Source organism: Hippopotamus amphibius, chromosome 1, assembly GCF_030028045.1.
Source record: "Hippopotamus amphibius kiboko isolate mHipAmp2 chromosome 1, mHipAmp2.hap2, whole genome shotgun sequence".
In the NCBI taxonomy this organism is placed as follows: Eukaryota; Metazoa; Chordata; class Mammalia; order Artiodactyla; family Hippopotamidae; genus Hippopotamus; species Hippopotamus amphibius.
Genome location: NC_080186.1, coordinates 200156774 through 200173229, shown reverse-complemented (window position 1 = coordinate 200173229; position 16456 = coordinate 200156774). Strand labels below are relative to the sequence as shown.

At 37.5% G+C, this 16456-nt stretch overlaps 2 protein-coding genes across 3 annotated transcripts in view; one reads left to right on the top strand and one right to left on the bottom strand.

The window, feature by feature from the left end:
* ARSK (arylsulfatase family member K) overlaps positions 1-4145 on the top strand; it is a 43592-nt gene extending 39447 nt beyond the window's left edge. Inside the window, exons 7-8 of the mRNA XM_057738989.1 lie at positions 1475-1699; positions 3512-4145. Of these exons, the coding sequence (XP_057594972.1) occupies positions 1475-1699; positions 3512-3801 (515 nt within the window). The 3' untranslated portion in view covers positions 3802-4145. The remainder of the gene's footprint in view (positions 1-1474; positions 1700-3511) is intronic.
* Positions 1-16456, bottom strand: part of SKIC3 (SKI3 subunit of superkiller complex) — a 164570-nt gene that overhangs the window by 128857 nt on the left and 19257 nt on the right. The gene's annotated exons all lie outside the window — the stretch shown is intronic.

Here is a 16456-nt window from a genome sequence, read left to right as displayed (position 1 = left end):
TGGTAATTTTTTTTTCGTGGCTTGTGGGATCTTAGTTCCCTGAACAGGGATTGAAACCAGGCCCACTGCAGTGAAAGTGCAAAGTCCTAACCACTGGACCACCGGAGAATTCCCAATGGCAATTTTTCTATAGGAAGAAAATAGTTTGAGTTCCAAACAGATACCTTAAAAGCAACCTTAAAACTACCACCTCTTTTTTGTTAGACATTTCTCATGCTATTATTTTATATGTCTATATTTGATGAGGAAAAAATAGATTATTTTTCTCTAAATCAGTATAATCCAGGATTTCCCAACATATGTTCTGCAAAATACTACTCCCTCAAGATGCTGTTGATACTTAGGGGTAAAAAGAAGTTCTGTCATCAAATAACTTTGGGACAGACAGCATACTGAGACAGGAAGGGGGCAGGGCACAGCCTTTAAAAGAATGACATAGCGTGAGGACACAACATAAACTGATGAGAACCAGATAGGTCCAAGATGGCGAACGAGTCGACTTCCACTAGACCTTGAGCCTCGGTATACGCTTATTGTATGTAACACATCAGCATGCTGAATGAGACACCCATGGGCGCCATGACTGTTCCAAGGCTGGCTGTAAAGGCCAAAAAGTGGGCGGTGGCCCAATTCCTGGAAATCCCCACCCCTTCCCCAAAATAGCTGGAGTACTCCTCCCACTCATTAGCCTATGAAATTACCCACCCCTATAAAAACTGACAACACTGTATCCCGATGCCTCTTGCCTCCCGAGATGGCCCACACTCTGTCTGTGGAGTGTGTTTCTCCATACATAAACCTTCTTTCACTTTACTATGGCTCACTCTTGAATTCTTTCCTGTGCAAAGCCAAGAACCCACACTTGGCGGCTGTCCCAGGGACTCAGACGTGACCTGAGACATGACCATCCTCACAACCCACACTTTCTTTCCCTCAACAATACTGTATACCACCCTTGAAGGTTTATGATACACATCAGCAATAAATTTACATCTACAATAAACTTATCTATTTAATTTTAACCATTGTTTGCAAACATATATAACTACTAGCCTCCTTTCTTGTGTAGGTCTTGTTAATATCCTGTGGAACAAATTTGAGAAACACTTGTGATCATTTAATCATTCAGAATTAAAGGACTTATGATATTAACTAATATTTGTTGAGGGTTTCCTATGTGTCAGGCACTGTTCTCAGAATTTTACATAAATTATATTTAAACCTAAAATAAACCTATGAAATACAGGCATTATTATTATTCCCCTTTTACAGATGAGGAAACTGAGGTTCAGAACAGTTAATAACATGCCCAAGGTCACAAGGCTAGTGGAATAAGCATTTGGATCCATGAAGTCTAATTACAAATCCCATATACATTCTCTAGTCTCTGTGACCTTTAATGATGTCATTTATGAATGTTCAACTAATGGAAGAATGAATTATTTTAAAATATTGTGTTATTTTTGTTACATAGATATTGCTGGAATTCCTCTGCCTCAGAACCTGAGTGGATACTCTCTGTTGCCATTATCATCAGAAAAGTTTAAGAAGGAACAAAAATTCAAACACCTACATCCGCCCTGGATTCTGAGTGAATTCCATGGATGCAATGTGAATGCTTCTGCCTACATGCTTCGAACTAACCAGTGGAAGTATATAGCCTACTCTGATGGTGCTTCAGTATTGCCTCAACTCTTTGGTAAATTTGTTGATTTATTTTTTAAGTATAGATTATGTGTAGTGGGTTGACCTACACAGCATTTGCTCAAGGGAGCAGTAATCATCGTTAAAATAAATAAATATCTGCAGTTGCTCATGCTGGGAGAGTTTACAAAAGGTTGCCCTAGTGAGGAGCAGCTTCTTTGCAAATCAGCATCTGAATTTCAAAGCAAGCACCCTAAGGCTTTTGATCCAGGTCTCAAGACTGACACCACTGTTTTTTCCGACCAAGGTGTCTTCTAATACTCATGGTTACCTTTCCCGATGGTAGTCATCACCCTCTCATTGTAGCTTGGATTCAGTTGTTCTGGACGATTAACTCCTCTAAAGGAGCCTGGCATTCTACATTTATTGTTTACTATTCGCCCCAACCCTACAAGATGATACTGTCCTTCTCATTTTATAGAGGGCACTAGGGCTCAAAGACTAGGGCTCAGATACCTGTGCAAGGTCTCGCAGCTAAGAAGTGGCAGGACTGGGATTTCAACCCAGGTCTGACTCCAAAATCCATGCTCCTTCCACCCTACAAAAGCCTGATTTACTACTCTGAATTCGTTTTTAAGCAGCATTATTAGATTTATGGTTTTACGTATCCTTTGCCCCCTTTTTGCACATAAAATATGTGCTAAGGTTATTTTTAACATTCCTTTCTCCCTAAGTTTTTTTCCCAGTTACAATGTCAAAATTATTAACTCAAAATAATTCTTTAGAGGCCAAACTGATTGACACCCCTTTCCTTAACTCTAAAAGGAGGAGATTCTTGGCTTCAAAAAAAGGTCTTAAGTTTTCATTCTGTTGAGTAATGGGTATCTCTTATTCATTCACTGGTTATGTTCTGCAAAAAGCAGATGTGACTGTCAAAGAATCAGTAGGGGAGCCTGCCTTTCCTGTATTCTCTGGGGTTCATTTGCTGATTTCCCTTCCCCAAAGAGGTGCCACCTGAAATCACCTAGAAAATTGTAAATGTCTTCAGGGATCTTCTGGCTAAGGTACTCAAACAGGCCTGTAGGGGGTTTTCCCTCACCGTCCATTGTTCATTTACTGTCTTAAGTAAATTGTCATTAGATCTTTGACTTGCTGTTTTTCCAATTAGACTGGCATCCTAGTTATATCCTCTGTCTTCCTACATTGTAGGTAAAAGGGATATATATGTTATCTGAAATATTTATCACTATTTTCTTGATGATAGTGATAGAGAATTTTTATTTCCATGGCTATTTGCTCAAGGAGACAGTATCAGTGAATGTAATTTTCAAAAATCCAAGCATAGGATGTTAATATATATTGATATTAAACAACAAAAAGCAAACAAATGATAACAACAAAAAACGAAGTAAAGTTACAAGATCATGACTCCACTATATAAAGAATTCTTACAGCTGGAACATCTGGGGCTGTTGAAATGGGACAATATAAGCATTACTGTGTGTGTGTGTGTGAGTATATATATATGGAATGTCAAAATAAGCAAGGCATCAAAAATAGGAAGAACTGGGACTAAGCCAGCTTACTAGTTTGACTGTTTCTGCCATCTAAGAATAGATTAAAAAAAAAAAAGGGATAGCAGGATGATGGTAAGAAGGAAGATAATTTTGGACATACATTTAGAAAGGTGTTTAACTTTTGGTATATTATTTTTCCATTTATACTATCCTTCAGCTCACTATGCTAAGAAGAAGTGAAAATAAAAATAAATGATAATACATTATCTGTCACAGAGTAATGACATTCTAAAACATGTTTTTTAAGCAGGTGACTATTTTGAGAGGTATTCCATTTTTTTTTCTTTCAGATCTTTCTTCAGATCCAGATGAACTAACAAATATTGCTACAGAATTTCCAGAAGTTACTTCTTCTTTGGATCAGAAGCTTCGTTCCATTATAAATTACCCTAAGGTTTCTGCTTTGGTCCACCAATACAATAAAAAGCAGTTTATCAAGTGGAAACAAAGTATAGGGCAAAACTATTCAACTGTCATAGCAAACCTTAGGTGGCATCAGGACTGGCTGAAAGAACCAAGCAAGTATGAAAGTGCCATCGATCAGTGGCTTAAAACCCACTCTGACCCAAAAAAAATTTGAACAAAAATAAGAAAATAATGTTCTAGAGCTATATACTAAACATGTTAAAAGATCATGATTAATTATGCATTTTAAACATTAGCTTTAATAATTACTGATTTTTAGTTAAATAATGTACTCTTTTAAAATAAAATACCAATCATTATATTGATTGAATTACATATTTTCAAACTGATTACTATCAAGACCTTATTCTTATCAACTTCTAAGAACTTAACCAAAGTATTAAAAGGATGGAAGCAAATACTTTTAATATAAAGTTGTGTTCCCCTGAATATTATGGAATATAGAATATTTTAATAATTATTATTACTTATGAACCATAAAATAGTTATTTTTGAGTATTTGATGGTGTCTGATTAGTTATTTTCACTTGATGGGACATAAATCATTTGGATGTATTTGATGGGGGTATTTGGAATATTTGATGGGACCTAGACCATGCATATATCTGACTTTATTTTTTTTTAATAGATAAAATACATGCACGAGGTATAAGCTGCAAAAGGCACTAAAGGGTTAACACTGAGCATGAAGTCCCCCCCGCCCCCGCCACCCCACCACCCCCAGTACCCCTTCCTGGAGGCAACTACTGTAACCACCTTCCTATGTATCCTCTGAGAGACAGACATGCTTCTACAGACTTTATATTCTTCCCCAGCAACCCCCCCCAAATGGTAGCATACTGTACAAAATGTTCTACAGCTTGCTTTTTTCCACTTAACAAAGACACCTAGAAGTGAAATTGCTGGGGCAAGACTATATCAAAATTACTCTCGATACTACCAAATTACCCCTAAAGAAGTTATACCAATTTATACTCTCACCAGCAATACATATCCTCACATTCGTTGCCAACTGAGTAGATAAAAAATACTTTATTCTTATTTTTCTTATTATGAGTCAGATGAATCATATTTTCATATATTTAATAGCCATTGAAATTTCTTTTACCATGACCTTTCCTATTTCTATTCTTTGCCTATTTTTCTGTTGGTTGTTTGTCATTTTTATTACAGGCATACCTGAGATATTAGCTGTATGGCAGAGAAGCTGCAAATATTTTTTTCCTTTTCATAACTTGTCTTTTGACTTTGCCCTGGTGCTTGTTGACATGTAGAAATGGTATTTTCATGCAATCAAATTTATGAATCTTTGCTTTTGTGGCTTTGGTATTTTGTGTCATATCGAGAATAGTTTTCCCCACTTACCTTCTTTTAGTTTTATTTTTCACCCTTAGATCTTTGACCCACAGGAATGTATTACATATTAGAGATCTAACTTTAGTTTGTTTTTTTTAAGATAGCCACTCAATTGACATTTTATTAAGTAAATTAATATTTGTCCCATTGGTTATAAAATGCTACTTTATTATATAACATCTTTTATTTTATTTTATTTTATTTTTTAAAGGTTTATTTTTTGTTTTTGTTTTTTTTTTGACTGCATTGGGTCCTCGTTGCTGCATGGGCTTTCTCTAGTTGTGGTGGGAGGGGGCTACTCTTCGTAGTGGTGCTCGGACTTCTCATTGCAATGGCTTCTCTTGTGGCAGAGCACAGGTTCTAGACACGCAGCCTTCAGTAGTTGCAGCACATGGGCCCTCGAGTGCATGGGCTTCAGTAGTTGCAGTGCATGGGCTCAGTAGTTGTGGCTCGAGGGCTCTAGAGCGCAGGCTCAGTAGTTGTGGTCCTCGAACCTGTGTCTCCTGCACTGGCAGGTGGATTCTTAACCACTGTGCCACCAGGAAAGTCCCAACATCTTTTATTGAATAAATTATCTTTTCTTTATTGATTTGAAATGCCATTTTTATCATACATCAAGTGTCATTGACATTTGGGTCCTTTCAAAACATGTTTTACTTTGCAGCGGACAATTCTATTTTGTTTATTAATGGGGTAGGCAATATCTGGTTGGACGATATCCCTTGCGACAGTTTTCTTTTTCAGAATTGTCCTGGCTATTCTTGATAACTTATTTTTCCCATACAAATTTAGAATAAGTTTATCTAGTTCCAAAAATGAAAAATCTTGTTGGCCTTTTTATATCATATTAAATTTATAGCCTAATTTAGGGCAAATTGAATTCTTTATGATATTCAGTTATTCTAAAGAATATAGTACACCTTTCCCTTTAAGTCTTCTTTATATCGCTCAATAGTATTCGAAGTTTTCTTCATATAGGTCAGTTTCTTCATAGACATTTTTGGAAAGTAGGGACCTTTAAAGAATACCACCTGGGCCCCATCCCACACATTCTGGAATTAGAACTCTAGGCATGGCACCTGGGCAGCTTTGTTCTTATTGCTGTTTTGTTTGTTAAGCCCTCCAGATCAGCAGACGACCATAATGTGTAGCCAGAGGTGAGTTTATGCCTAGCTGGTTTTTGTTGTGATGGTGGTTTTTTGGTTTTGGTTTGGTTTGGTTTTTTGTTTTTGGTGTGGACCATTTTTAAAGCCTTTATTGAATTTGTTACAATATGCTTCTGTTTTATGTTTTCATTTTTTTGGCTGAGAGGCATGTGGAATCTTAGCTTCCCCACCAGGGATGGAACCCTCACCCCCTGCATTGCAAGGCGAAGTTTCAACCACTGGACTGCCAGGGTTGAGACTATTCCTAGCTGTTTTATCATTTGTTGGTGTTGTGCTGTTTCAAGTAGATGTTTCTTCCATTATATCTTCTAACTGGTTGTTTATATATGGAAGCTCTTTCTATATATTTACTTTGTACCAATAATACAATATTTTTGGTAACAACAGTTTTCCAATTGGAATCATATTTTTCAGGTAAAATGTTTATCTGCAAATAATAATTCTACCTAATTTCCTTTTTTTATCTTAACTTCCCTTTTCAAACTGTCTTTGAAGTTTTCTTCATGAGCCAACTCATCTCCTTTATTTTGTTTATTGTTCTTCAGTGAATTTGTATGACCTTATTTTTGTAGTTATGTATGAATTTCTAAGAAATCGTTCACTTCAGATATATTCTGAAGTAAAATCCTTAAGAGAAAGATCTCAATATTAGATGACTGAGGTTAAAGTTAAAATATACAAATCTACTTCCTATCTCCTAACTGAACCTAAGGGATATAAAATAGCTAATGTGTGGAGTATATGCTAACTGTAGGGGGAAAATAAAGCAATAATAATGGAAATGTGGTTCTGAAAACACAGGCATGTTTTAATCCACCTCATTCTGTTCAAACCCTTTAAGATGCATTCATTGTTAGAATTTACCAAGCATCTGCAATGTTTTAAGCATATTCAATATAGGGTCATAATTAGGTAAAAATGAGGTTTTAGGACAATATCTAATTAAAAATGGTATCTAACAACCATGAAAACAGAAAAAGTAGAAAAACTTGCAAAACAAGATAAATTATCCAGTGCCAGAATCTGAGCGGAACTAATCTGATAACTAATCTGATAATTTATTATAAACTGGATTCAGGACAATCTTTGGGCTTCATCTTTTACTACCTCCACTGCTACCACCCTGTTCCAATCCACCATAATCTGCTGTTTGGAATTTTGCAATAGCCTCCTAGGAGGTCTCCCTGAGTCTGCCCTTGGCTTTCCTCAGTCTCTTCTCAACACAGTGGCCAGAGTGATTCTGTTAAGATACCTCAGATCACATCACTGGATACCCAAACCCTCCACTGACTGGTTTCTTACCTTACTCTGTAAAAACCTGTTGACAAAACAAACAAACAAAAAACAAATACAACCTAAAAGTTGAGAATTATGTTTTATTCAACGGACTTGCTGAGGACTTAAGCCCAGCAAGCAGCCTCTCAAATAGCTCTGAGGGAGGAGCTGCTCCAAAGAGGTAAGGGAGAAGCCAGGATATATAGGAGTTTTTGAAACAAAAACCAAGTAGTTGGAACATCAAAAGATTACTGTTGAAGAAAACCAGACATCTCAAGTTAATGAATTCAGTGCTTTTCTATATATGGGAAGATGCAAGATTCTGGGCTCAGTGAAATCATTCCCTTGGTATGCACCTGAACTGTCTAGGGCCGGTATCCTATTTTTCTAGATCCTGAATCCCCTCAGGGTGCACAGTCGGGGTGGGGGTGGAGGGGGCAGCTGAAGTGGCTGATAGCTTGATCCTTTGTTTACTGATATCACAGGCAACATTTTTGGTCCACAAGCCCAAGTCATTACAGTTGCCTACAGGGCTCTAAATGATCCGGTGGCGTGTTGTACCTCTCCTCCGCATCGCACTGTGTCTACTCTGCTGCCGCCACACTGGCCTCCCTGTTCTTTCCCAGGCACACCAGGCAAGCACCACCTCCAGACCTTTGTGCTTGTCAACACTTTTCCGCCTGGAATGCGGTTCTTCCCTCAGATTTCCACATGGCTCACTTTGTTTTCTCCTTCAGGTCACTGCTCAAATGTGACCTAATCACAAGGGCTTCCCTGCTTTCTTTTTCTGCATATCAATCATTAGCATCCAACTTAGCTATATTTTACATACTTAATTTGTTGACACTGTCTCCCACCCCTCCTACCCTACTAAGATGGAAGCTCCATACAGGAATGGTTTTTTGTCCTTTTCATTTTCTAAAGTATCCCAACGGCCTGACACATAGTAGAAGCGCAGTAAATATTTGTTGAATTAATATTCTGGGAATTCAAGTTTTTCAGATATCACATTGTCAGGGTGGGGGGTGAAAGGGAGTAGCCTTCTCAATAAACCAGAGCCTTCTAGAAACAACACAGGAGAGTTGACAGAGGGACTCTATCCCTCTTTGTTTTTTTCTTTTTCTAGGAAAAAGGCCAGATACTAAATATTTTAGGCTTTGTAAGCCATATGGTCTCTTTCACAACTGCTCAATCCTGCCATAGTAGCAAGAAAGCAGCAACAGACAATACGTGAACAAATGAGCATGGCTAGGCTCCAATGAAACTTTGTTTACAAAAACACAGGATTTGACCTGTGGGCCATAGATTGCTAGTTGCTAGTCTAGGACAAAGGTTCACAACTTGCCGCAAATTGGAATCACCTGAGGATATTTAAAAACTATTAATGCCTGGCTCCCACCTCCAAGCACTGAGATTTTTTTAAAGCTCTCCGGGTGATTCCAACATGCAGCAAAATGTGGGAACCATGGGTCTGGAACCTTGCTATTCAAACTATGGTCCTTGGACCAGAAGCATCCACATCAACAGGAAGCCTTATATGTTTTTATTTATCTTTGCAAAAAGAAAAACAAAGTGGGTTCTGTATTTTGTTTGTGGTTTCCATTTCATAAAACCCAGGGGATCCTAGTAAAAACTATTATAATTGGTGAAATTTGTTAAATAGCTGCATATACAAAAATCAGTACCTATCTGTAAGAATGTTACCTGTCTGTAAGAATAATCACTAGATGAACATGGAAATTAGGAAAAATATTCCATTCACAGTATGACATTCTATAAAAGTTTGAGAGGCACAAACAGATGAAAAATTTATAAAGTTCTATTAAGTTTAAAAACAAGTTATGAACATGGAATGGCAGAATGTTCTGGGGTAGGGGGATCTAATATTAAAATGCCACTTCTCTAGAATAATGCATAAATTTCACACAATCCTGATTTCAATCCCAATACAGTGGTTTTTTTTTTAATTGGACTAAATGATCTTAAAGTTTTCAAGGAAAATTGAATGTCTGAACTCGCTAATAAAATTATGGAAAAAATATTGAGATGGGACAATTCTTGCTGGCTATTAAAGCATATTGTAAATCACTGAATCAATCTAGAACTTGATGATGAGGGGCCATGAGCAAAAAAGAGAGCTCTTAACACAAATTAGGTGAAAGAAGCTCCATGTGGAAAACAGAAAAGATCTAGATCCCTTCTACACTGGTCAAATATTCTGGGTATGTGTGTGTGATATTTACAATGATGTATATTAAACTCTCAGATAAGATTTTCAGCCTTTCTTCTCTTAATTTTAAAGTTACAAAGCAGAATCTTAAATTCTCGGGTCAAAAAATTAAGGTTGTAGGCTATTTTTAAAATAATGAAAATGAGAAAACTTAGAACACATGACACAACCAAAGCTATACTCAGCCTTAAACTTTTTATTATTAAGGAGAAATAAAAATAAATAAATTGTTCAAGAAGTTAGAAAACAAAATAATCATAAATGTTGTAATATTGATGGTAAAGGATTGGTATCCTTAATGTCTTGAAAGTTCTGCTTCCACACAGGACAGGGAATATTGCTCCCACAGTAATAGAAATCAAAAGGAAAAGAAAAAAGCTAGATAATCTGCAAAATGAAAACTTTTTTGAGCCTCTTATAGGACAGGTAAACCGAATTAAAATGGGTGGCAAGCTCTTCTAAGGAGAGCTGAGACACCCAAACTATTCCACCTTTGGCAGTACAGGGAAGGAAAAACTAGAAGCCAAAAGAGGTAAGGAAACAAAGTGATATTCTGACAAATTCATAAAAGCCAAATGTGTGTGAAAATAACAGCAGAAACTGGAAGCCTCACACCCAAGGGAGACCACCTCCAGTAATGAGCTTTTTTCCAAGGACCTTAACCAGCACTCATGAGAAAGATGGAGAGCAGGGCACGGGACCTGACAGAACCTCTATACTGGGACAGATGTACAGATGGGGAGAGGCTGCCTCTGCAGGAGAAACAAAAACCCAGAACCTTCTCTCATACAAAGCAAAACTCATCTGCCATTGGGATAGAAGCAGGAAACCCTCTCACCCCCAATCCTCAGGAATAGGTCAGCTATTACGAGGAAGGTGTAGATTACAGCAAAAGCTCTCTGCTGCTGAGAAGAGGCAGAACCCCAGTCATACTCAGGATCCCGCACTGAGAGATAGCAAAGATCTTTTACAACAGGGATACATACAAGAAACTTGCTCTTTTTGCAAGTTACAAGGCCAAGTTCAGCTGCCACAGGGGAAAGCGACAGAAATGTGGATTAAGGCTCAGGCTCCTGGGGGCCTACATAAGACTGAAGCTGGAATAAGAGAGTTTCTTTAAAAAAAAAAAAAATCAGCCTGCCCCACCAGCAGTGTAAGCAATAGCACACTACTTCTGGGAGAAGGGCAAGAAGCATGGAGAGAGAAACCTCCCACCCTGCCCCCCATGGCCCGGTGTGCTGAGAGGTGGGGGAGGAGCAGGAACACTGAGAAAAACCCTCCAGCCTTCCAGGCCGCCCACTAAAGCAAGACAGCAGCAGTAAGGAGTCTGCAGCCTGTAGTAGAATAATGATAACTATAGCAATATCAAAACCCAAACTTGACTCAACTACTGCTTGCATTTGGTTAACCCCTCCACACTAATAGCCTGCCAGATGAAGAGGCAAGCCCATCTTCAGGAGTAAGTACGATTTACATCAGTCACAATTTTTCACTTACATATAATGTCTGCCATTAAGTCAAACTTACATGGCAAAGAAGCAAAAAAAGACCCATTTTGAAGAAATAAGACAGTAAACAGAAACAGACTGAGAGATGACCCAGAAGTTGAAACTATGAGAAAAAATGACTTGAAAAGACTATGATTAATCTATGGAAGGATCTAGGGGGAAATGGGGATAACATGCATGAACAGATAGGGAATTTCAGCAGAGAGATGGAAATTATTTTTTAAAAAAGGATAAAACTGATTCACTAGGAATGAAAAACATGCTATCGTGGATGAAGTCCTTCAAATGGCTTATCAACAGACTAGACACAAAAGAAAAAAAGAGTGACCTTGAAAAAAAAAAAATCAGTGAACTTAAATATAGGCCAAAAGAAATGTTTCAAAATGAAATCCTGATTTTCAAACTCCTATGAGGAGAGATGGGATAGGGAAAAGAAAGAAAGACAGACAGAAAGAAAGGGAGGGAGGGAGGGAAGGAAGGAAGGAAGGAAGGAAGGAAGGAAGGAAGGAAGGAAGGAAGGAAAAGGAAGAAAGTGGGGAAAAATAGAGCACAGCACCCAAGAACTGTGGGACAGTACGAAAAGGTATAATATATGTGCAACGGAAATAACAGAAGGAGAACAGAAGGAAATATCAGAAGAAAAATGTGAAAAGATAATTGCTGAGAATTTCCCAAAATTAATAAAAGACAACAAATCACCAACCTAAATGTTTAGGGAAGCCCAAGAAGAATATGGAAAAAAAATGCACAGCACATCCCAGTCAACTGTTGGAATACACAAATAAAGAGAAAAAATCTTGGAGGCAAACAGAGAAAAAAGAAACATTCCATACAAGGGGACAAAGGTAAGAATTAAAGCAGATTACTCATCTAAAACTGTGTAAATCAGAAGACAATGGTACAATTTCTTTAAAGTACTGAAAGACAAACTGTGATCCTAGAATTCTATATACCTAGCAAAAATTTGTCAAAAATGAAGAAGAAGCCAAGAGAATTTGCTGCCAGCAGGTATGAACTATTTGGAGACATTAAAGGACCTTGTTTAAGCAGCAGGGATATGGTGTCCAATGGGAATCTGTATCTACACGAAGCAAGAACACTCATATATTACTGGTGGGAATGTAAAATGATACAGTCTCTGTGGAAAACAGTTTGGAAGTTCCTCAAAAAATTAAACATAGAATGACCATATTACCCAGCAATTCCACTCCTAGGTATATATCCTGGGAAACTGAAAAGACATGTTCACAGAAAAACCAGTACACACACGTTTACAACAGCATCATGCACAGTATTCAAGAAGTGGAAACAACCCAAGTGTCCATCAGCTGCTAATAGATAAACAAAATGTATAATCTGTACAATGGAATATTATTTAGCCATAAAGAGGAATGAAGCTCTGTTACATGCTACAATATGGGTGAACCTTAAAAACATCATGCTAAGTGAAAAAAGCCAGACACAAAGGCCACATACTGTTATTACTGCATTTCTATGAAGCATCCAGAATAGACAAATCTATAGAGTCAGGAAGTAGATTAGTGGTTTCCAGGACTTCAGGGATGAAGGGAATGTGTGGGGGGTTTCTTTTTGGAGTTGTGAAATGTTCTGGAATTAGATAGTGGTGATGGTTGCACAAACTTGTGACTATATAATATATAGAATACTAATAGCACCAAATCGTATAACTTTAACAGTTGAATTTTATAGTGTGTGAATTATATATGAATTTTAAAATGAACTAACAATGAAACTATTTTTTTATCAATGAGAATGGCAAAAATTTAAAACAATAACTAGGCTCATGATTGTTAAAAGACTATGGGGAAAACGTCTTAGGCATTAAAAAAAAAAAAAAGACTACGGGGGAAAAGACATCCATGCTTGTGCCCTTTGTTAAGGGCATTTCAGCACCATATAGTAAAATGCTTTAAAAATGCATGTGTTCTGCCTTAGCAATTCCAAGCCTAGGATTTTATCTTAAGGGAGTAATTGAATGTACGTGAAGAGAGATTCTTCACAGTATTATTTATAAAGTGAAAATTGGAAAACCTTTGTCCAAAAATAAGGGGTTATTTAAATCATAATTCATTTCACATTAAACAGATAGTTATATCACATTTTTTACTGACATGAAAGCTGTCCAAATATAATGTTAACTGGAAAAAGAAGCAGGATAGGGAATTCCCTGGTGGCGCAGTGGTTGAAAATCCACCTGCCAATGCAGGGGACACAGGTTCAATTTCTGCTCCGGGAACATCCCACGTGCCTTGAACCAACTAAGCCCGTGTGCCACAACTACTGAGCTTGTGCTCTAGAGCCCTCAAGCCACAACTACTGAAGTCTGCATGCCTAAAGACTGTGCTCTGCAACAAGAGAAGCCACAGTGATGAGAAGTCCGAGCACCGCAATGAAGAGTCACCGCAATGAAGAGTCACAGCTACTCACGACAACTAGAGAAAGCCTGTGCTCAGAAACGAAGGCCCAACACAGCCAAATGATAAATAAATATAATCTTTATTTTAAAATTCCTTTAAAAAAGCAGGATATAAAATATTGTATATAGTATAACATATTTTTGTAAATAAATAGACCTGGTCATTATAGTGTGAAGGATATATAAATATTACATATGGGTGATATGTTTAGTGATTTTGTTGTCTAATTTTTCTGCAATTAACATGAATTATTTATATAATAAAAATATTTTATTGTAAAAATATATATGTCAAGTTTAACATCACCAATATTTGTTTATTTGTTTGTTTGATTGATTTGACCGCACTGAGAGGCATGCAGGTTCTTAGTGCCCTGACTAGGGATTGAACTCGAGCCCCCTGCAATGGAAGCACAGATTCTTAACCACTGGACTGCCAGGGACGTCCCTAACATCACCAATATTGAGACAAACTAGCACTGTGTGCCCCCAAAATAATGCAGTGATGACACAGTATTACCTATGTAGTATTTCAGCCCCAAAAGTCTAATCCAAATTTAATTATGTGGAGACAAATACAAGTTTAGAGACATTCTGCAAAACAAGTGTCATGGACCCTTCAGACCCCTGGGCATCATGAAAGGACAAAGAAAGTCTGGGAAACTGTTATGGATTAAAGGGCACTAGAGAAATATTACAATTAAATGCAATTCATGATCCTTGGCTGTGTCAAGCACAGTGAATGAAAATAAACCCACTGCAAACCACATCTTTGTGAAATTCATCAGAAACAGAGAAGAATCAAGAAGTTTCTAGAATGGAAAAAGCAATCACATCCAAACAAATCAAGAGTCAGAATGGCTTCAGTCTTCTCAACACAAATACTTAGAAGCCAGAAGGCAATTCAGCAATGCTATCAATATTTAGAAGGAAAATCTTTCCGGTATAGAATTCTAAACTCGGCCAAGTCATCAGTTAAGCATGAAGGTTACATGAAATTTTCAGACACACAAGGTCCCAAAAAGTTACCCTTTCTCAAGAAGCCACTGAGGGATGCTTTCTACCCAAGCAAGAAAATAAGCCGACACAAAACAAACAAACAAAACACATGAAGTTAGAAAGCAGAACAAGCCTGCGCTAAGGGAAAGGAGTCTCTAGGATGACGGTGAAGGAGATGCCCAGATGCCAGCTGGCCCAGAAGGCAACCTGTCCAGATTGAATCCACATGACTCATGTAATAGGCACAATGAGGGCTCTCTCTGCTCTGTCCTCAGTCTCTCTCCGCTCTGTCCTCAGTCTCTCTCCAGTCTTTTTAACTTTATGACATATTGGATGATATTTTCTTGGTTTCTAGGAAGAAACCCAGAAAAAGAAAAGAGATCCAAGAAACAGCAACTCCAACCCAAGAGAAAGGCAGTCAGTTTCACTGATGACAACAAAGGGACATTCTGGGATGATAGTTAGGCAGCAGGCCTAGAGAGAAACCAGCCCATGTAGGAAGGAAATGGAGGTCTTTGGTAAGAAGGTTTCCAAGAAAAAAAAGTGGAAGTGCTGTATTATGTCATGAAACTCATCCTGTGGAAACTGTACTGAAGGACTCTTTAAGGTATAGGAAGAACTAGCTATACTGATAATGAAAATTAAGAAAAGGTAATTATTAATGAAAAGGAAAAAATGATGATATTCATAATACATTACAACATTACACTGTGAATATTTTTATTTCAAAATAATGTGAACACTGAATATAGATCCAACCCAAAATTACAATATTACTGTATTAATAGTATGGGGAAAACCATGGGGACAGAAGTGTGAGAGCTAAATCTTTATGCTTATCTAATAAGAAGCTAATAGATAATATCTAAAATCACTGAATCAATAACTAGTATCCCACACTTACTATTTAGAAATAAGGAATTAAGTAAATGCCAGAAGAAACAGTAAATACGATCTAAATTGGTTCCCCCCTAGAAGAGGGGAAGGTGGTGTGAGGATGTGTAGGCAGGAAACTCTGTATGTTGTTACCAGCCCTCTAGTTCTAGTTGACTTTCCAAACTATGTGCAGGTATTATTCTGAGAATTTATTTACTGTTATTTTTTTATTTTTTAAATTTTGGTCATGCCACATGGCTTGTGAGATCTTGGTTTCCCAATCAGGGATCGAACCCGGGCGCTCGGCAGTGAAAGCACAGAGTCCTAACCACTGGACGGCCATGGACTTCCCTGAAGAATTATTTTTTAAAATCAATGTTTTATCAGGTCTTAGTAAGGTTTGTGAAATGTAATTTTGCTGGTAGAGTCTTATTTCGCTATATAAGAGCGTTTCAACAAATTTGAGAAAAATTACAGCATTATCTTGAGAAATATTAACTGATACTGCCTAGGAGAATCATTGAATTATGGATATTGCTCTGAGACAGCTCCCTGCAAGAAGTGGTTCATAAACTGGAATGAAGTATATTACAAAGAAAAAGGCCACGGGCAAAACCCTCTGAGGGGAGAATGTGAAAATTAAACCAGGAGTTTGATTTCCCAAGGCTATCACTCCACCTCTTAAATGTTCCACCAAGAATGGCTATTCCTACATCTCCCAGAGCTTCCTTGAGCTCTTCTGGATGATACTGGCATAGGTATAACAGGCATTTTTTTTCCTTAGGTTGATGGATTTATAATGAAGGTAGAAACATTTGCTTAGAATTATCTGAAATGCATCACATATCCATCAATTCATCAACTCAAAACATATTTACCAATACCTACCATGTGTCAGGTCCAGCGCTAGGCACTGGGGATATAATAAAAATGACAAAGTTCTCTGGCCAAAGGACAACAGC